We start from the raw sequence: 22456 nt of genomic DNA on the forward strand, positions 1-22456 counted from the left end.
CAAACTAAATGGCTTTCTAGATAAATATTTAGTTTAAATCTCTAGGTGACCTCTATTGGTGTTGAGGGACTAACAATAGAGTGAAAGTGGAGACATATTCTTACCTGAAAGGACTCACAAATTGGAATTCATGAATATAAACTCTTTTTCTAGTAAACATGATTTAATTGGCTGCATAAAAAAAAATGGAATACATGATTCTGAAATCTGTCTGAAATCTCATTTTGGAATTTGATTCTTCTCTGCAAGATGTTTTTTTTTTCTTGGATTACCAAATACTTATGCAGAGAACAATTTTACAATACACATTGAGTTTTTTCAGCACAGAGCCAAATAGAGCCATTCCTCGACCTTTCAGTTAATGACCTGTATAAGTCTATCGTATTTCTATATTTTGTTACTTTAATGTTTATTTGACACATTTTCTTTTAGACAGTTCAATCCCCCCAATAGGTTCTTTGACTTATCAAAGCAGGAAGAGTCACAGGAATGAGCTTCTAGACTAACATTTTCCAAAAGCATCTGCATGAGCAATTTAGAAATGTTTGTGAATCATGTTTTGTTGAGTTGTTTTCCTTTGCAATATGTCAATAATCAATTTACTTTTGTGTTATTCTGAACTAACTGAATACCACATATGAATAATTGTTCATTAAATATTCATTTGATGGCATATTTAGGTTAAGCTTAGCATAAAATAAAAACATTGTGCTCTAAAGAGCAAAATTAACATAGAAGCAGAGACGAGACAAAAGAATTAAAGCTGTGGTTTATTGCTTTATTAATACATAATGTCTTCGCTACTGTGAATAAACAAAATCAGTATATGATTATGAAAGAGAAAATGCAACTTGTGTTTGGTTTACAAACATTCTGTAAATACACAGTTAGGCCCACTGTGGCCCATATGTGATGGACAGCGGATGTGCTTGGAATAGCTGTCGGCTATATCTTTGCATATTATGCAAAGACTATTTTAAAACTAAAATATTTCATATTACAATTGACTAATTTATAAACCCTTCTATCATTTTATTCAATACATAGTTGGTAAATTAGTTATTTACAAATTAGGCTCTGCTAAGTTTAAGTCAGTAACAATGACCTGTCCATTGCAGCATACAGGATGGGAAGCAATATATATATATATATATATATATATAACGGTCATTGTAATAGATCGTTGTGTTTTTTGTTGTTTCATCTATGAAAAAAGATACATTTCTTATGCAAAAATTATTCAATAAGCTAATATATTTATATTAACAAATAAATGCTATTTTCTCATTAGTTAGCTATACTTGAAATGTATTCAAATATCTTAAAGGAAACAAGGAATAGCTTAGTTATGACTTTTTTTTTTTAGAATTTATAAACGAAAAATGAAAAAAAAGGTTTTTTTTAACAACCAACCTGAAATGGAAAACAATGAAGATAAATGCTTTTTAAATATCATTGTTACGTATGGCAAATTCAGCAGTACACTAACATTATATAATTTAAGGCACTCCATTGGAATCCATAACGCGGAGTAAGTTAAACTGTAGGTAGGTAGTTTTTTTAAAATCTCAAAGTAAGTGAGAAATTGTTAGGAAAACAATATTTTTAAGTAAACAAACACAGCAGCACATAAAACATAAAAACATTTTTCACAAGCAGAATTAAGGGAACTCTGTCAGCTTTTTTATTTAAGTTTTATTTTAGAACTTTGGTTGTATTAGGTAAGACCTGGCCATACTTCCAATCAAAATAAGTTTATCCTTAGCAACATTTTAGGGTTGGCTAAACAAGTAATGTTTTCAAACCAAAATAATATACCAAAATTTGAACAGATATCTGATAAGATCTTGGTCAGTTTATAAAAGCGTGGGTTTTGCAGTAAAATTTTATTGTACAATGCCTTGAAAGGCTGTTCAATCAGAATGGTTTTTCAAAGGGGTTTGTTGGGTGGGATTGGAAACACTAATTCTTCAACTCTTACTACACATTCACAAACAAATATAGACCTGGGCTTTGATTCAACCCATTCCATCACATAGTATCTACTGTATGTTTAAGCTCACTGTCCTCCTGGATGATGAACCTCCAAGTCTTCTGTTGTCATAATAGATTTTTATCAAGAATTGCCTGTACGTAGCTCCATCCATTATTCAATAATCTCTTACCACCTTTCCCGATACTGTGAAGAAAAGCATGTCTACAGCATGATGCTGCCAACACTGCAATTGAAATATAGTGGTGTATTTTTTGCATGTAGGTCAAAAAGTTACATTCTAACCTGGTCAAAACAATGTATTGTTTGATGTGTTCCCAATATGGCTTTTGGCATTTTGCAAGCAGGACTCCTAATGGAGTCAATAATGGCTTTCTTTCAGCTACTCTTCCATGAGGATCAGATTTCCAGAGAGGATGATAGAACAGTCAACCTATCAGCTGACCTGAACTGTGGATTTTTAAGGTTTCCACAGTGTTACCATGGACTTCTGGCTGCTTTTTTAATGAATGCTCTCCTTGTATGGTCTGTTGGTTGATCTGGATGACAGTGGTGGGTTTAAAGTCTTGCCATACTACCTCTTCACAATTCTGCATTAGTTTGTTTTAGTTCACCATATAGGGTTTTAATAAAAATATACTGAGGCCTGTAGTTGTAACATGACCAAATCTGTAAAAGTTCAAAGAATATGACTACTTTTGCAGAGCATTATATATATTTAATTTGTGGTCATCGTTATGATCATCTTTAGCTACATTTGACATTAAATGCCTGAAAATTGTGTTGCAAATAAAGATATGTGCATAAATATCTTTTAACCAAAATAAGCTAAGGTTAAGAGAAATAATGGCAAAGTTTATGAAAAAAACAATGTTAAAAATGAAACTGTTTAACACTTAATTTGCATCTTGAATGATAGTAATGAAAGATTTACATATCTAAAGCGACAACAAACAGTGAAGTTAACCTAAAATAATGAAGAATGACAAAAATTCCTAAACAATAACAGTGAATTTTCAGGTAAATCCACAAAGTGCCATTTTCATACAAAAATAAATAAATAAATAAATAAATAAATAAATAAATAAATACAAGTCTGGTACACCCTGTTTGTTGCTATAAAACATTTTTTTCACCAAAAGAATAAGTATTTATTCAATCTTAAGTTCATTCTTTGGATTCATTCTCACTAAAATTTAATTCCTTTTATATTCCCACTATTTTTGCTGCTTGATTGAAAAGTTCTTTCTTAGTCAGCAGTTTTTCTCCTTTTCCTCTGTCAGATACCATTGACCTTATTAACTGAAGGATTGCTACCCTGTTTGGTACTTTCTTCTGCCTTTATGGCTTGCTCAAGAGCCTCTGTCATGGGAACCTTGTCCTCTGCTTCTGTCTCTCTGTGGTAGAAGTAGTTGAAGTTGGAGACAATGACAGGAACAGGCAAAGCAATTGTCAACACACCAGCTATTGCACACAGTGTGCCCACCACTTTTCCCCCAAGTGTGATAGGACACATGTCTCCATAACCTACAGTTGTCATGGTCACCACAGCCCACCAGAACCCATCAGGAATGCTGACAAACTGTGTGTCAGGGTCATCTACTTCAGCAAAGTAGATGGCACTGGAGAAAAGAATAACTCCAATGAAAAGAAAGAAGATGAGCAAACCAAGCTCCCGCATGCTTGCTTTTAGAGTTTGTCCCAAGATCTGCAGTCCCTTTGAGTGACGTGACAGCTTGAAAATACGGAAGACCCTGACCAAGCGGATGATACGCAAAATGGCCAAAGACATGTTCTGTCCTGAGCTCTCCTGAGGGGTTGTGGCCAGTTCTGTCATCAAAGTTACAAAATAGGGGATAATGGATATAATGTCGATCATGTTCATGAGGTTGTGGAAAAACTCACTTTTGCTCGGGCACACCACAAACCGAACAATCAACTCAAAGGCAAACCAAGCTATGCAGACAGTTTCAACAAAAAAGAAAGGATCGGATAATGTTTTGAGCTTTGCACCAGCTAAAGAGCCAGAGTGGGATACTTTGGACTGGTTGACATGTTGAACCACTGTTGGAAAAAAGAGTTCAGTGTCATCTCTGAACTCTGGCAGTGTCTCCATGCAGAATATGATGATAGATATGACAATGACCAAGACAGAAACTAGCGCTACACCCCGTGCTGCATTGGAGCTCTCTGGGTATTCAAACAGGAGCCAAAATTGCCTATGGATTTCATTTTTAGGGAGAGGTATGTCAACATCTTTTATGAATCCTTCATCTTCTCTGAACTGTTCCATAGCTTCATGTCCGAGCTCATAGAATACAATTTCATCAGCAAACACATCAAGGGGAACATTAGCTGGTCTTCTAATTTTGCCGCCAGACTGATAGTAATACAAGATCCCATCAAAACTTGGTCGATTCCGATCAAAGAAGTATTCATTCCTCATTGGATCAAAGTACTCTGTCCTCTTACAGGGGTCTCCAAGAAGTGTTTCAGGGAACTGGTCCAGTGTTTTGAGCTGTGTCTCAAAGCGAAGACCAGCTATGTTGATGATGACTTTCTGGTCTCCATCATCCAACCCTCTTTTATCTGCAAACAGATCCTCACAGCACTCCTTCGTGAGCCGACTGAAGATTGTTTCACTTTCCTTCATGCCTTCACTGTTTAACAGCAGCTTCCAGTTGGAGATAATGCTGGCACAACTACTGCGACCCTTTCTGCTTGGTGATGGCATCACTGGTGACTGAGGTACTTCCAGTCTCTGCGTTGGTGGAATGGGTGAAGAGGAGGTGGATTCCCAAATGTAGGAGGGCATTGGGCTGTAATGTGAAGGGGTGGAGGAGAGTTGATGGGGTCGTAGACGGTTATTGATGTCAGAGCTGTTTTGCTCTGGAGGAACATCCACTGTGAGAGCTGTTGTCTCATCAGCATAGGTGTCAATCTCATCCTCAAGGGTGCCATTAATGTCCTCCAGGCTCTCAAAGTCAACCAGGGCCACCTCCATGGCTGGGGTTCAGCCAGTGCAATACCTTAAAACTACCAGGATAAGAGAATCTCACACTTTGAGTAACAGAGGGATAACTCAGTTGTCAAAATATGTAGCAGCATCAGCCCACCAGAGTTGAGTCTTTAGGAAGACTCATAGGACAAACAGGAAGCCATTGCTGTTCTTAGCTTTCCTTCAACACCTATAAAAGAAAAGACAGAGTAAAGAGAATTTGTCAGTTTTGATTAGTGGTTAGAGACTTTTTATACATTACCTTTCTTAAGGTAAGAATATTACCATATCTAAAAATGCCTTATTTTATCTTTGATTGTTTCATAGAAGATTGCCTTCTTTTTGGAAATGGCATAATAGAAAAATCAGTAGCAAAGGAAGAAGTCAATCTCAAAGGCATAACTTTGATTAAGAATACTTTTCAACATGTTTCTGCAGCCTTTTGAAGTTGCAATTATTGACCTTAGGAATGGATGTTGCCGTTATTAGCACTGTTATCATGTGCTCTTTTTCAGTACTCTGGTTTCCTCCTAAAGTTCATAAACCCGCACATTATGTTAATCAGTCTCTCAAAGTTGTCTTGAGAGAGTGTGTGAAGGTATGAATTATAGTTTTTCCTATGTGTGTGTACTGGCCTGAAAAAAAATGGTGACTTGTCCAAGTCATACCCTGCATCATGTTCAATAACTACTGTAGATAGGCACCAGTTCCTCTGTGATACTGCAAGAATGAGATAAAGACAATGGATGGAAAATAATTTTGTTAAATTTTAAGAGATGTTTTAAAATTTCTGAACTGAAGAAATACACATATTTTCATGCCATACCAGTGTTTATTTTAAGTTATCAGGTCAAACATTTGATTTCTTGTAATGTAAAAATCAGTAAATAATCAGACAAATATTTGCTAATTATTTTTCTTTTTATCTAAGTTTGTAGTAGTGTACACCTGAGCACCTGAAAGGAAACATAAGTGTACCCTTTGTAGTGCCCTCACTACAAGCTACACAAGGACAGGGTAGTGCAAGGTAACCATGGCTTTGCATAAATTAATGCATAATTAATTGGGGTAAAGTAATAGCATGGGTCTCCCTTCTTCCAGACAAGACATTTAAACTGCACAATGCCTTGTAATTTCCAGAGGCCATGATACTGGAAACCTTTGTCATTTGTGATTACACTTAACTACCCTTGATTGCGTACCATTTAACTGGTCTAAAAAAGGCATAAAATAGAAATAGTTGATTGTGTAATAAAATGACACCATGTCCCTGGAAACACATAATACTGCTCCTTTAAGTGACTAAATATGTGATTGAAATGTCTGCAGATGTTTAATTAAAGACTTCAGAGATGAATCAACACCTAAAACCAGCAATGCTGATTCCAGCCCTGCTCTGCAAGAAATAGACAAAAAGCAAGTGAATGAGGAGAATGACATGGAAATTGTTGGGAAGATTAATGTGGGTGGAAGAACTGGGTGGGAAGAGAACTGTGCTGCAAAAAAGGGAAAGTGACAATGAGACAAAATGGGAGCTGTGATGTGGGTGGATGGATAGACGGGATGATGAGAAAGAACCTCTGGCAAGGAAAGAGGAATTATTTATCACAAGGAAGGAAATATATAATGAATAGGGCATGAAGGAAGCAAAAAAGATTACTATCACAGGATATAAATCAACCAGTCTCCTGTAAACACAAATACTTTGTTTTAATGTTCCAGTATATTCGTGATTAACAAACATGTTTGCTCAGTTTTAGAAAATCAAATAGCATTTCATCTTTTGCAGTGTAACATCTTTGAAAATGTATTTGTATTGCCTGCCTTTTCAATTCTGCTGGAAAAGATTAAAAGGAAAATCAAACCCTCACATTCAGATCCAGTTACCTACAATCCTATTTATTTCAAAACCATGCAAATAAACTAATCCCAATGCCATAAGATCTAGTTTAAAATCCAATTTCAGTCAAATCCAACCCAATAATATTCTGGTACTCTGTTCCAATAATGTCATGAATTCAGCAAGTAATATTAGAATTAAACAAAAATGGTGTGAATTTATCATCTGTCTATATATAAAACAGTGTGCTCACAATGACTGTATAGTCCTATTATTAATAGTTAAATATTATACTGACCCCAAGCTCTCCAGGACTCAAAACACTGTACTGAAACAAAGTATACAAAACTATTCAAAAAGATTTGGACAACTAAAAAATAAAATACACTATAAAATGGAAATGCATAAAAATGTTTGAAATTTATCCTAGAATAAACTTAATATACTTTACACATATAAACCCAGTAAAAGCTGACCTCTCTGAGGTCAGCAAGACTTTGTGAAATGTCCTTTTTTTGAGCATCCATTTCATCTTTTAAACAGGTTGTAAATCAGAGAGGTGCATAAACAACACAGATTTTACCTTCTTTTAAAAGATGCTCTCCAGATCTGGTCTTTGCAATATGGTAGAAAATTTCAACAAAGAAAGATACAAGAATTATCTGTGAGTTCTACTCCTCCTGCAACTTCCTGCTGCTCTTCTGCTTTAGGCGAGAATGCTTTATCTTTCTTGGACTACACTGGGTAACCTTATGCTGAAGAAGAAACTGGAGCTGTGGCAAAGGCCAAACAAACCTACACACAGGCATGCATGCATACACACACTGATAAACACACAAACCCACACTATTTCTGTGGCGTTTGTCTATATATATTGACGTGCGGCCACACATGTCAACATACATGCACACAGGAACAGATATATACCAGTGGACGGCTTTCTTAGATTTTAAATGGCTAGCAGTGTTATTTTTCTTATGAAGTGTGAGTGGTATCTTGTTTGGACAGAGGGGGTGTTCATGCGTGGCATATGCTGTCTATCAGTGATCTAAGTGATGTGCTCAAGACCTTCTAGACTGGAACGAGCCTCAGATTTCTCAATGCTTGACTCACTTACCTTACACACACATGCCCCTGTCGTATCAATATCTGACTTATTTACAGTATCACAATGAATATTTAATATCTTACTTCACAATGCACTTGTTCAATACTGGAGGGTAAACAGAATGATGGAGCTCCCTTTACACAGCCTTTCACTTTCAACATGTCCTTTATTACCACTATCTTTAAGCCTTTTAACTGCCCACTGTGTCTAAGCTGTGTATCTTCAGAGCATAAATCTTTAATGACCATAAGTTTAAATTACTGTTTAAAATGTTCTAACATTAAATTGGAGAAACTGGATATCTGAGCTCTTAAAGGGGTCTCTGGATATTTTTTGGCAGCTAAATGTGAAGGATTTGGTATTATAATTCAATCCATTATGATCTTCTGAACATATCTCTGTTCTCTCATTGTAGAAATTATTTGCACAAAATGGTATGTATGGTGGCTGTGAGTCTAAAATTAAAGGGATGATGTGTACACTAAGACACATCAAGTTATCGCTAATTATATATATATATATATTTTAACTTAAAAAATATATAATTTTTCTAAAAAAATTTGTAATGTTCCAAAACCTTCAACATCTTTCTCTAAAGAATGTCAAAAATCCCAAGCTACTTTGTATCAATGTCAGTTCTTTTAAAGTAAGCTCATAGTCAAAATGTCCTTGCACCTTTCAAAAGCAGTTAAATTATCAATTAAATTACTCATGTTTAAATTGATACTACATTAAGATATTTAATTTGAATCCTGAAAGCTCAAAAAGTTGAAGAATTGTTGTGTTGTTGGGGATTTATGTGGGTGTGTATGTGTAGGGGCTTTCCCTTTAAGAGGTGCAGCCCAGCTGCATGTCATGTGACTTCGGCCAGGAAGCCAAGCTGAGTTAGATTTCATGTCACCCATGTGTTTAGTCAATCCATCCATCTTTGCCCGGACGAAGCATTGTGGGTAGGTTATGTTTAATATATTATTATACATCATTATTTCTTACATCATTTCTGGTTGTTGAGGTGGATGTTAAATATTTTTGAATGTGTATTGTAAGAACAGTATTTAATTTGGTTATACTAAATTTGTATGTACATGCTTGTAAAAAGAATGTAAAGTCATGTATCCCCTTTTTGTGTGTTTCAGTTTCACACTTCCTTGAAGTCAATAAACCTGTGGACAAAGGCCAACTTTCCTCAGAGTCTTTGTGTCAGGGAAGAGTTTAGCTGTACTGTCTAGTTGCATTTCATATGGCGAAGGCAGTATAATTGTTGAAAACATTGTGTTGTGTGCTAATATTTATTTGCACGGTAAGCCTTACCAGATTACGCATAAACGTCCTAGTACAAAGAATAGACACTCAAAAAACTCAAACATTTCAGTAAAGCTTCTCTATGAGAATTTCATCAACAGCATAACTTCAAAATTATACTATACCCTCAATAAAATTACTCATATTCTGGCAAATGTAGCTTATTCACACAAGAAGTTTGTTTCTCATGGAAAATGAGAAAGATAGTCTTCAAAAGATAATAAAACCAAATGAACTTATCAGTGCTGTTTAGAAAATAAAACCTCATGAGTTATAAAATCTCTTATGACATCTGATCCACTAAAACAGCCCCACTCCCTTTACCCCTTTCTTTCCTCCCAGTGCTGGACAAGGATTAAAAAAACTCCACATTGATAACAATATAGTAATTTAGATTAAAAAAACAAAGAAAAAATATGGTGAAGCATGCTGAGCCGAGCTGCGCACTTCAGTAAGCTATTCCCTGTGAATTTATTACATGTGGGTAAACACGAGCAGATGTTCTGACAAATCTAGCTTAAGTCAATCCCTTGCTGGCTGGTTTGCTTAAAAATGAATATATTTGGTATTTAACAATGTCAAAAGGTATACAGTTGAAACCGGATATTTACATACACAAAAAAAATGGTCACAAACACATTTTTTTCTCACTTTGCAAAGTAAGTAGTGGCTTCTTCTTCACTGAAAGGCCTTTCAGCCCACGTAGACACAGAACTTGTTTCACAGTGGATAATGAAAGTCTCTTACCAGCTTCATCCAGCATCTTCACAAATTCTTTAGCTTTTGTTCTGGGGTCAAACTGCACATTTTGGACCACAATCCATTCATCTCTGAAATTCATCACATTTATTGTGCAGCTGCACAATTCTGTTCCTGATATCTTGGCTGGTTTCTTTTGACTGTGTCAAAAAAGAAAGCATTATATTTAAGGTGTGGCCTTAAAATACATCTACAGGTGTGACTACAATTAACTCAAATGTGTCAGTTAACCAAACGTTTGTGGAAGGAAGCCCAAAAAGTTTAACCCAAGTCATGCATTTTAAAATGTATGACTTGGATAACTGAATTCAGAGGAAGTTTTAAAAAATAATAACAAAAAGAAATGTTCTCACTACGTTTTCTGGCATTTAGCAAACACAAATGATTAATTCTAACTGGCCTAAACCAATTAAATATTTGTCAGATTTAGCTTGAGACGGCAAGAAAAAAATGTGTACATGTCTTTTTATTCAATGCATGCAAATATCTGGTCTCAATTAAGTTAAAATAAACTTTACTGCTTTGCTTGGCTAATTTACTAATATCTCTTTCTAACATCAAACACCTTTCAAAAAACAATACCAGAAGCTGCCAAAATACTTTTTGGTAAGATTTTTGTTTTTGTCTGGGATGTGCAGGGAAAGATCTTGAGAATAGATTAAAAGGGTGAATGAGAACCAAATTCATGGTTCTGACAGGTCTGATGTTCATCTTAACATAGAGGGTACAAAAGTGTTAATCTCACTCTCACCTCTGGACAACAACTTGGAAAAATAAAGAACACAACAAATCTCTGTATGCCATATTTCCAGTTTCTGTGCATAAAGTTAAAAATAAATAAGTAGGAAATAGAGTTTAAATAATCCTGATTATTTTTCTAATACATATAGTATGCTCTTTAATTAATTTGAATCACTTCTGATAGAGCATTGCACGATTTCTAGGTTAAAAAAAGGGTTAGACAGAAACAAATGTGTACAACTTTGACCAAAGCTATTTAAAAATTATAGGGCAAAATGCAATGTTGCATATCATTTATGCAACATTGACATATTATTTATGCACACACTCACACTAAAGGGCAAGTTTAGTGTTTTTCTGGTGTTTCCTCATTTCTCTTACTATGCTAAGCAGACACTCCAGAAACCTGAATGCGTTCTTAATTTAAAGTAAAAACATTAAGAAAAACCTGACATACTGCTTTAGTGGATGTTATGATTTTGAGTTGGCTAATTCCAGTCAATTGCTACAAAACTATACCAACATCTGAACATCTTCTATTGCAATGCATTTCTTTAAAGAGTCAGTTTTTCATGTTGTAATTGCACAATTTCAACCCAGCTTAGATATCAATCCCATAAGATTTGTCATTACAACTTTCTGTCAGAGGAATCAGGGATCCTCTATGTTGTTTATGGACAGAGCAAGGGCATTTTCCACTCCTGCATTTGAATTAATTGTTGCAGTTTTCCAAAAACCTTCTAAAAACCACTGAAATTGTCTTTGTTGTTCTCTCTGCAAGCTATAATCCAGTTATTTGTATTAATTCCTAAATTTGCTGTGTGTTGTGATCTCAAACTCCAGACATTTAATTTGGTTTTCAAACACCTAATGATCACAAATCTGTTTCATGTGTCTCTGTGCCGGTCCTGTGATAGACTGGTACCCTGGGTGTACAGTGTCTCCTACTCAACGATTGTTGGGACACTAATGCAATGGTGTGTGTGGGATAGGGGGAGTCCCAAGTTGTAGGAGTGCTTTGGCTGGTTGGGCTGGTATTTTTGGATCAGAATTTTCGCCCTATTAAGCAGATTAATGCAGGATAGGCAGCTCAGTGCTATAAGCCGAGGAATCTCTTCCACTGGATCATCACAGATACCATTGAGCTGGTGAGCCAGGCAGTTCTGTACTCAGGGAAGAAAGAGATGAAAAGTAAATAAGCACTGATAGTATAACATGTTGTATTTTATGATTTCAAATGGAAAACTTCCTATTTTCTACTTGTATTTAGAATATGGGTTTTTACAATTCTCTCTTGCCAGTTCAGAGTGGCAATGCTCTACTACATCTTTTTTTCCAAGTGAGAGAAAAAAAAAACATGGCATTTTATACATTGATCACCTGCAGCAACAGCACCAGGCCCATATTGTTCTCCAAAGCTGAGCAGAATAATTAGTAATTGAACAAACAACATTAGGTCCTGAGATGTGTCATGCTAGAATGTTAAAAAATGATCCCTTAAACACTGTTTAATTGGAGGATGTGACATCTGACTTCCCTCTAATGCTTTCAAACCAAATTAGATTAGAATATGGGACATCAGGGGTAAAATGTAACACCCTGCACAACAAACATGTTGTGTGGTGCCAGGTGCCCATCACCTGGCATTGAGTGCCAAGTGCTGGATCAGCGCTTGGCTGATCCAGCACAGCACTTAAGTATTAAAATCAAATTAATGTAAATGCAACGTTCACTGCAATTGTAGTGGATAAAGTGTTAACACTTTGTGCAAAAACATAGCAACAAGTGATCTAACCAACCGCAAAGCATTGCATAATTAAGTATCTGTTGTTGGAGATGTATGAATAAATCAGCTGGTTGATTAAATTGGCAAATTTCTGATCAGAAACATTCAGAAATCCTTTCTTTTTTCAATTACTGATTACACTAACTTAACACTTTTGTACTCTTTTACAGGTTTAGACACCTTTAACTAAATAGAGAAAGCATATTTTTCTGTAGTAAATACAGTTTAACATGTTTTTTCTATTTATTTATATGACCTTTATTCAAACTCATTGAGATCCAAAATCTCATTTACAGAGACTCCAATGATTTTTTTTTTTCTCCATTGTAAAATATTAACACTAGTAAAAATCCTGTTTTAAAGCTGCTCCTATTCCACATGCATGCCTGGGATGTAAATAAATAAATGAACAAATAACCAATCACAGCAGGAAGTCTGAAGCAACTTAAAATAGCATTTCCTAATCTTCATTGGCAACTTTTACCAGTGCCAAAAGTTGCTACAGCTTTCGCAAGTGACTCTAGATAAGACACTAGTTCTCTTACTCTACCCAGGTGGGGTACTAACAGCTTTGCCTTCAAAAGTGTTATAATTTTCCTCCTTCCTGTACATTCACATAACTAAACTAGATTCAGAGTGATCAGTTATCCAAACATGTGTTTTCCACTGTGGGTGGAGCAGGAAGACACTTATGAAACAGAAATGATAGCATTTGGCAGGTTCCCCTGTCAAACAGATTCCCCTTATCTTAGCTGTGTGTTTGGGAATTCTCTTTATGATCAAACTTTGACTGATCTCTGATCCTCATTTACAATAATTGTAAGGGACAGTAAAACTTTGGGAATCCATTTAGCAAATTCAATAGCTTATGACACACTAGTTTAGATGACTGATGCAAGCTGAATTGAAGAAAACGTTACTGTTAGAAGACATCTGAAAATTATTTTCCTCTCACTGTGGCTTTCCACTCCATATGTCTTTCGAGAACAGCTTGGTTAGTTGATGTGTCATCCCTGCAAGGCATTTATAAGCTGTAAGCTGCTGATGTTGACATGGGTGTGTCTACAGGCCGCAGGCCAAGTCTCAGTGCAGAGCAGCTGGGACCAAAATCCTCCCTTGGCTTTCTGACAAGGCATGTACACACACAGACACACACACGTACACATGCATTTGAACAAAACAACATCACAAAAGTAAATCTCTTCTTGATAAATTAAAAGCTTCCTGTGGACAGTTAAAATAGGAAACTAGTAGATGAACTAATGTATCACTGGAGACAATTATAAATTATTAGCAACGGGATGGGTGCAGTCAAACATCTCCAAAAATTAAAAGCATATTACTGTTTGTTACTGTTTAATTGAGGTACAAATAATCTGATGCAAAATTAAATTAAGTCGCATGAAAGTCTTTTTGTTTAATATTTGGATGAATGTATATGTAACATAATTTTAAACAATACTGTAACACAGACACAATAAAAACTGATGAAAAAAACCTTTAATATCTTTACATGAAATGTAGTACAAAAAAACCCCCCGCTATTTATTTGAACACTAAATTACGACTCGTACTTTTATTCATACTTTAAAATAGATCAAATCTCCCAGATACATAGCATATTAGGTATGCATGCTTAAAACATTCTTACCAAGCAAATTGAAGGATGCTTCCCCGGTTTAAGCCTCATGTATTTAGCATAATGTTCCTTTGACTGTTGATATGTGAATAAACACCATGGTGAGGTCAAAAAGATGTCTGAGACATTCAGAAAGAAAACTGTGACAGTTTATGACACTGGAATAAAAGGTTTAAATAGGGGTCTAAAGAATTTGAAATAAATCATTCCACTGTATGGAAAATACTAGGTTACAGTGGAGACCATGCAAAACAACTGCTAACATGCCTAGCAGGCTAGTTTACACTGACATCAGACAACAAGATGCTAAAATTAGTTTTCAAAAACCATAAAATGTTATCGCAGGACAGCTATAGCAAGTACTTGTAACTACTGGTATAAATGCTTGCCTGCATATTCAGAAAGAGACAACAAATGTTTATCTTTCATTGGAAATGTGAAAGGAGGAACATGTGTTGAAAAAAATCTGAAGGCAAGTCTTGAGATTATTCTCTTTAAAGAATAATCTACTTCTGACATAGGAGTATAAAACTGACTGACATGGACACCAGACCCAAAGAAATATTTAACAAACTAAATACAGCAGAAGCATAAAATAACCTAATACCATTGTGGTGGAAGTATCATGACAAGGCATGTAAAAGCAGATACTGATTTTAGTAATTTAGATTTGTGTTGGGGATATCAAACATAGGTTAATCGTGATTAATACTGATATCACATTATTCAGAAATAATAGCAAAATTACGTTTTACAAAGATATTTAATTCTTTCAACAAAAAGGCCTACAAATGTTTTTACTCCTTCAACGTCAAATAGTTATTATTGAGGAATAATAATTTAACAACTGCACCAATAATATGTTTCTCAGGTTGTTTGCATAGAGAGAAAATGTCGTTTCCTATTTGGGTAAAAACACAAATCAGCAATAACATCTCTAACTGTTTTGACAAGGCATTTTCCACTGTGGGCACTGACAGATGCACCAGGCTGTTTCTATCTGCTAACATGGCCAACAGAACATGCCCACATATCCACCTAACTGCAGGCCAGCCATTATAAAACCATTCCTCCAGCTGCAACTCTGTATCTATGACAGACAAGAGTACTAAAAAGCACTTTTGTACTCTTAGAATGAAATGTATCTTATTCTCTTATTTAATGCAAAAAACAAAACTCAAAATGAGCATGGTGATATTATTCACACACACATTTGTGACCCTCTATGATCTTTTATGTCTCTTGTATAATTTCAAACATGTTTTTTTTTTTCCTCGTATGATTTATTTACCAATATACCTTTGAATTTGCTGTGCTCTAACAATGCTCATTTACTCCTATTTGTTAATAAGCACAACCACAGGATTACACAGCAGCATTTAATGTTACTTAGAAGCAATGAAGTGTATGCTCTCATCTGTTCTATCATGCACCCAGGTCACCTCATCCTCACCCTCTGGCATCAGTCTGGCACAGATGGGATTAAGGGTCTCTCATTTCCACAAATATTAAATTATTTTTCAGAAGCCTTTTTAGTGCCAGAACCAGACGGGGAAAATATGGACATCTGGTCTGACTCTATGACATATCACTAATCTCAGGTGGTGCACAAGCTAGCAACAGGCACGCTCACATATATGCACATAAACTGATGCAAAACTGCACATGCACACAGGGTGAAGCCACATCTGCTCCTAAAATTACCACATGACACATACTGTACTACTTTATTTGAGCCCTAAAGACTTAAATGCATGGAAACACAGTCTGAGCAAGATCTTTAATAAGTATGTAGTTAATTAGGCAGCAGCTGAGTATATCTTTTAGCAGGTGGTCATCACAAGGTCACAGGTTCATCTGTTTACTATAGGTCATTTTAGAATTTTGCTGTCTCCATAATAATCCACTTGTCAACACTAGGATTACCTGCAGTGTAATCCGAAATGCGGTAGGTGCCACATTTTTAAAAAAAAAAAGGTTTTCTTTTTATTTGTTTTTCCACACAGTCAAATACAACCAAGAGATGTTGAACTGAGAAATCTGGGGAAATTCTCTCTCTTATAGAGCTACACAGGGAACTAATGCCAGTTTACAGAAAATGGCTTGTTGGGAGTATGTAACAGGGTAAAAGGTCCAGTACCTGGCCGGGGATTAAAACAAGGAAAGACTAACTACACATGTCCATCTTTTCGAAAAATGTTTGTAACTTGGAAAACAAGGCTGATTATTTAACATTTCCATTGCACATGCACCAAGAGGCAGTTTGTTTATGTTTTGTCTGAAACTTGGCCAATATCCCTGACTTGATAATCCAGCTGGATGTGCGAACAGACAGCAATTAGATAGCTCCATTACATAACCTGAGCATCTTGGCTCGGAAACTCCTCTCTGAGCACAATAACAAAATGGTGAGGATATACTGAAAACTCAGTTCCTGGAACATACATAATAACCACAGAGACAGTGGAGCAGAGCAGACATGTTCACAAGTTTGCTCCCCCCCAGTCCCCTAAGTCGAATCTACAGTCTCAAATGACAGAAACAAACATTTTCTCATCAAATGGATGCATCTACTCAGTCTATAACAATGTATTACAGTAGGCTGTGAATTCAGTTTCATCCTTACATTTCATCCTTAGACCTCATTTGAAACAAACACATCTTAAAGTTCAAAAGTCAGCATGAGGATCATGACCTTAACTCAACCCCTTTAGCCCCAGACACGTTAATCAGGTGAATGGCGCAAATTTTAATCCACAATCTCAGAGCATCCTGTGTAGGCACACATGGACTGTGATCTTGATAGAGCGACTTGTATGGTGTGCAAAGACAAAATCATCCATGATGGGGGTTAATTGAAAATCTATGTTCTGAAAAGATGAACTTAACCATTAAGCCTATTTCACATATTAAACAAAACAATGAACACAAATTAAGTCTTTAGTAGAGGAAACAAGTAGGACATCCTCCCTAAAATATCTAGTGTTAGCTAGAGAAATATTTGTTGAAGCCATCTAGCAGTCTCAGAAAAAAAGTCTGAGGAAAGCTTCCCTCAGCCTTCCTTTTATTATCAAATATCACAAAAGTTAAAGTTCAAATCAACTTCAGATTTGTTTATCAGAAATGTATTAATGCAATAATGTTTTAGAATAGCTACCCTCTGTTTGTGCATTTTATAATGTTGAGTTAGTCAGGTCCTGCTGTAGCAAAGCCTTCCCAAACTACACTTCCTACTTTATGCTTCATATGTAGGTGTTGCTTTTTCTTTAAGGCTATAATTGCTTTATGCCAAATAGACACATTTTATTTGTATTCAAAGATCCTTAACCCACAAGTCTTGGTTGGTATCTATATTATATCTGGCAAACTGTATCTGGCCTTTTTTGTGTTTTTTTTAAGAAAACCAAGATTTTGTCCTTAACATTTCCCATTAAAATTGTGCAGTCTCTTTATGTTGTACAGTCCTACACTTTCATATCAACAGCAGTAAGAACCTGACGTAGGTCATTCAATGATATTCTCAGGGTTTTGGAGACTTCTTTTAGCATCTTGCATTTTGATCTGAGGGTTTGATCCTCAGGACCAGAAATAAGGAAAACTGTAATCATTAGTTTCTCTATTAGTGTTAAGTTGGTTTCCACTGTGAATATGTATAAATATTAAGGTATATTCAGTCTTTGGATTATTAATAAATGCAATCTTAGAGAGGATCTCAAGTATTTGTGGATTTTGGCTATTTGTGGGGAGATGTGATTCTTAAACCCAGTGAATAGCAGGGATTCACTGTACTGTAATTAAAACACTTAGGATATTAAGATAGTAAAATAAACCTCGCACCCAAAAAATAACAGCAATTTTGCAATAACAGCAAAATAACAGCAATTACATTTTTTTTTAAATTTCACCCCAAGTGTTTCAAACAAAAAATCTCACGATATCTACTCATAAAAAATATAATTGAGACAGACCTAGAACTCAGAGGAGCTTGACACTTTCCATTCCAGACCTTTAGAACCAAGTCAGAATATACAGATCTTACTAGAGACAGCTAAATGCTCTCTTTGTAGATTAAGGGATTAAGCAGCATTTCTCTTATTGAGTAAATCAGTGCATGTCAAGTAATCTAATCCTTGCAGTTTCCAGTCAGGGATTTTACTTGAAAACGGTCATATGACAATTTAAATTAATAAAACATGTGTAGGTTAAATGCAGTCCTGTCTGTGGCATGAAAGTAATTTCATATTTCTTGAAATCTAAAGATGGAAATATTATAGTTTCTGATATGTCAATTTATATTTCTTAGAACAGCAATACAATGTTACAATCCAGCAATCAAACTTAGAAATCACTGTTAAATGGAGAAGACAGTAGTTATTTTTAGACTGTTTCTTTTTCCTTTTCATTTTTTATTTTCATTGTACAGTAATATTAGTAAGGATAACCTCAGCTACAGTCTTTCAAGACTGGTAAGGAAAGATTAGCAACAACACATGCATAAAAAAGTATTTTATTTTGCTAAAACTGCATAAGACTATCTTAAGAGCCTTCTTGACAAAGCAAATTTTTTTTGCCCAGGTCCCTCTTGAAAATGAGATCTAGATCTCAACAGGGTTTACCTGGTTAAATAAAGGAATATATATAGGAATATATATAAAGCTCCAAATGAAAAAGCTTGATTTTATCTAGGAAGCTCTAGTAGTTAAGAACTTCCTCAACAAAGCACTTCATTTTCAGAAAATACATTTCTTATGATTCATAGAGTTTCAAATAGAGATTGGGGTCTTCTATTCTTTTTGAAGGCCAAATACTCACTCCCAAGCAATTTTATTATGCTCCACTGACTGTAAATACAAACTGCAAATCAGTCAATTACATGGTAGCAACTCAATCTGTCTATGCATCTGGATATGGTGCACTGCAAACCAAGCATCAGAATGGGTCAGAGTTGTTAGTAACAGACCTTTTTCAGAACTGCAGATGTACTGCTACGCTCACACAAAACCACAAAACCATCAACAAACTAGGGCTACACATTTATTGAATATTGTGATGTGGGTTTAATGATGTGAGGAACTTTTCTTGGTCAACTTTAATCTCCCTAATAATAGCTGGGTATAATTTCAATAAATGGGAAATTGACTGAATTTTGACACAGCCTTTCAGAAATGTGAATGCTGTATGAATGTGTGCACATTCACATATGTGAACTCACTCATACACTGATGTGGAGATCATAGGCAAGTTGGACTAAAGTGTCTCTACCCAGGGGGGCGTTGATATGTAGCTGAAGGAAGCTGGAATCAAATTCAGAAATTACAGAATGCAAAACAACTACTCTGTCCATTTCTGGACAACTCAAATTGTCTAATTAGTTTGGTGAACTCAGATATAATCTGAGCTTACTTTGCTACACAAGGCCTTTATCATCACAGACTCTCATCAGGGATGAGCAGCTGAAAAATCTTCTGCAACCGTGTGATGCTATCACATCAATATAGATCAAAATCTCTGAGGAATGTTGATGACAACTTGTTAAAATTCACAAGCTACAAGAATTGAGGAAGCTGAATTGAGGACTTAAAGCTGTACTTAAAGGGCTACTTCATGTTGTTGCAGTTGAGTATATTGAGTATACAGTATATAAACATCTGAACTGGTTCCTATAAAGTTTTGAGCAATACATCACAATTCTCTATCCAAAAATGCAAGCAACTGCTGTCATTTTAAAATATCACAAATAACTTCAGATGTAAAGTGTTTCTACATACAGCTTCTACATAGACTATAGAGCTAATTAACAGTCTTTAAAAAAAATCACAAATTAAGAAAGGATGCAAAGGCATGTGCAGCACTGATATCTGTTCTGTGGTTCTGATTGGATGTTTTTTTTTTTTTATTATTTTTATGTTTACTTGTTTATTTTTTGCTTATCGGAACTAATATTCCCAATATAACAAACCTGTAGAACATAGTTGGCACATAAAATAAACATAACTGCCTACCTTTAAAAGAGAGGTGGTCCTGTGGACTTCAGGTATCGTTGGGAAAGTTTGCCCGAAGGCATTGTTAGTCTATGCGCACCGGATCGCCAGACCAAACGGCGCTTCCAGCCCTGCCCGCTACGACAGCTTGAGCTGGCGGGGTCACCGGCGAATCACTCACTGGGAGCAGATGTGAGTGATATAACCGCGTCATAATTACCCGGTGTTTAATTTGGCCAATTCCCTTACTTTGTAAAGTCCTTGTTTTTATTCGTCCACCAAATAAGGCTGCGCGGATTTCATCAGGGAGAGAGCGCGAGAGAGACAGAGAGAGAGAGAAAGAGAGAGAGAGAGAAAGAGAGAGAGAAAAGAGAGAGTTGTGTCCGAACATCTGTCAGTCTGCTCACAACACCACACTTGAACGGCTCAATATGGGTTCGTTTTCTGCAATTTTTTGATGACTATTGTATTTGATTTTAAGAAATGCACGTATGTATCCAGTTTCTCAAATAACAGTCCTTTGCGCAGCTCTGTTTCTGTAGACAACTCTTTATCGACTTAATAGTTATCGTAAATGTAATGCACAGCTTTCTAAACTCTATGAAATGCAAAGTACTTAGAAAGCTATAGATCAAACATAAAATTTCCAAAGAGAGTGAAACTATAATTCATTATATTTGTCTGTTAAACAGCTCACCAGCAGACCATACTGTCCCTGCATTGTGAGTCTGCTTATATGTAGCAGCACCAGAAGAGGGCACGCGTGTGGCCTTGTGTTCATGTAGGCTAGATTTAAAACAACGCAGACTTTTCTGTTCGTTTTCCTGTTCCTTGCTGTTCCACTAGCACATCATCTCAGATTCTGCTCTGCTGGCCTTTTTTAAATATATATAAAGATGGTTTAAAAGAAACTATTAATTACAGAACCAACTGTAATGACTTAACCATTAAACATCTTTGATTTTACATGTATTACAGAAATTGGCCTTTGGACCTGCAAGCCTCTACACCTGGAGAGGAAAAGCAACTGTTGATATACTGTAGCTGCCAGAGTAGTCAGACAGGGAATACTAAAAAGTAAAAGTAAGAATAGGTTTCCATCTACAGGCAGATAGTGACACTGCTGTTTGTCACACTAGCAAAACATCAAGCGTTTTTAAACCCTTTAATGTGCCACATAATGTATACATTTTAGCCAACTATCAGATACATTAATGGAAAAAACCTGCAGTATCCTGATTTTGAAGACACTCCTATGTAATGCCAAACATCCCTGATGTTCAAATTTGGATTGGAAGATTTTACTCAGGCCTAGATAATGTCATGGGGACAAAATGCATTTAACCCTTGTGATTTTTCAATATGTTCCATAACTTAAATAAGGAAAACTGATTTTATTTTTATTTTTTTTCTGATTGTACATAAACCTTAGCTCATCTTTATTTGTTTTTCACTATTATAAATACTTACTTCTAATGCACATTTCATATGAAAATCTATTTGTAAGATAATACTAATACTTAACATTCACATCTCAAAGAAGAGGAATTTCTCACAAATAGCCCCACAATACTGATTTCATCCAGATATTCTTGAGGATATTTTTTTTTTCCCCTGGAAGCTCTGGTTACATATCCCAGCAGGCCTTCTTTTCTTCTCCCACTCATTTTCTCCCACTGATTTTTCTGTCTTGAGAGCTGTTCTACTGTAACACTCTGTTATTTCCACATCCTCTTAACTGAGTGACACACTTAGAACAAGGTAGAGTGGCAGTAAGGAGAAGAGATAACTTAGAAAAAGGAAGCTTTTTCTTCATAGGTTTTTTTTATGTTTTTTTTTTGTCAGCCACAATGGCTCGTGGGTTATATAATTTGCAAAAAAAAATAAAGCATATCAAACAAGAACATTCATGCCTCTTCCTTTTTAGTAAGTATTAGTTTACAAGAAAACACATGAGCCAAATAGCCAGTAAGTAATAATGTTTTCTAACCACTCACTCAGTCACATCCCTCTAGATCCAAGAGTAATGCAATATGAGGCATTAAGGATAAAAATAAAAATTTGTAAGAGCTTATTTGTGAACGTTTTTCCGAGCGGACTGTGAGCCATCTTTCTTTTCATATTAACCTGGAAGTGAAACACACACCCAGATATCACATAATTCTAGCAATAAAGCAATTTCAAGGTTGTGAATCTAATGATCTAAAAACAGACAACATTAGAGAGGGAGGGCGAGAGAAACCAAAAACCAGAAGGGGGATTGTAGAGCATGGTTTTAGAGCTTATGAATTATTTATGTGAGTGGGATA

The 22456-nt window shown here is 35.6% G+C and overlaps 1 protein-coding gene across 2 annotated transcripts; it reads right to left on the reverse strand.

Annotated features, from left to right (window-relative positions):
* Positions 1–757: 757 nt before the first annotated feature.
* kcna10a (potassium voltage-gated channel, shaker-related subfamily, member 10a) lies at positions 758–20535 on the reverse strand. 2 transcript variants are annotated; one of them, XM_032565894.1, is made up of 2 exons: positions 20169–20535; positions 758–5181 (listed from the first exon to the last, which is right to left on the reverse strand). In XM_032565894.1, the coding sequence occupies exon 2, from the start codon at positions 4995–4997 to the stop codon at positions 3273–3275; it is 1725 nt and encodes a 574-aa protein (XP_032421785.1). In that variant the 5' UTR covers positions 4998–5181; positions 20169–20535; the 3' UTR covers positions 758–3272. The 2 variants fall into 2 exon arrangements, with proteins under 2 accessions (XP_032421785.1, XP_032421777.1); XM_032565886.1 differs by having other exon boundaries at positions 758–5711.
* Positions 20536–22456: the final 1921 nt, after the last annotated feature.

Source organism: Xiphophorus hellerii, chromosome 1, assembly GCF_003331165.1.
Source record: "Xiphophorus hellerii strain 12219 chromosome 1, Xiphophorus_hellerii-4.1, whole genome shotgun sequence".
In the NCBI taxonomy this organism is placed as follows: domain Eukaryota; kingdom Metazoa; phylum Chordata; class Actinopteri; order Cyprinodontiformes; family Poeciliidae; genus Xiphophorus; species Xiphophorus hellerii.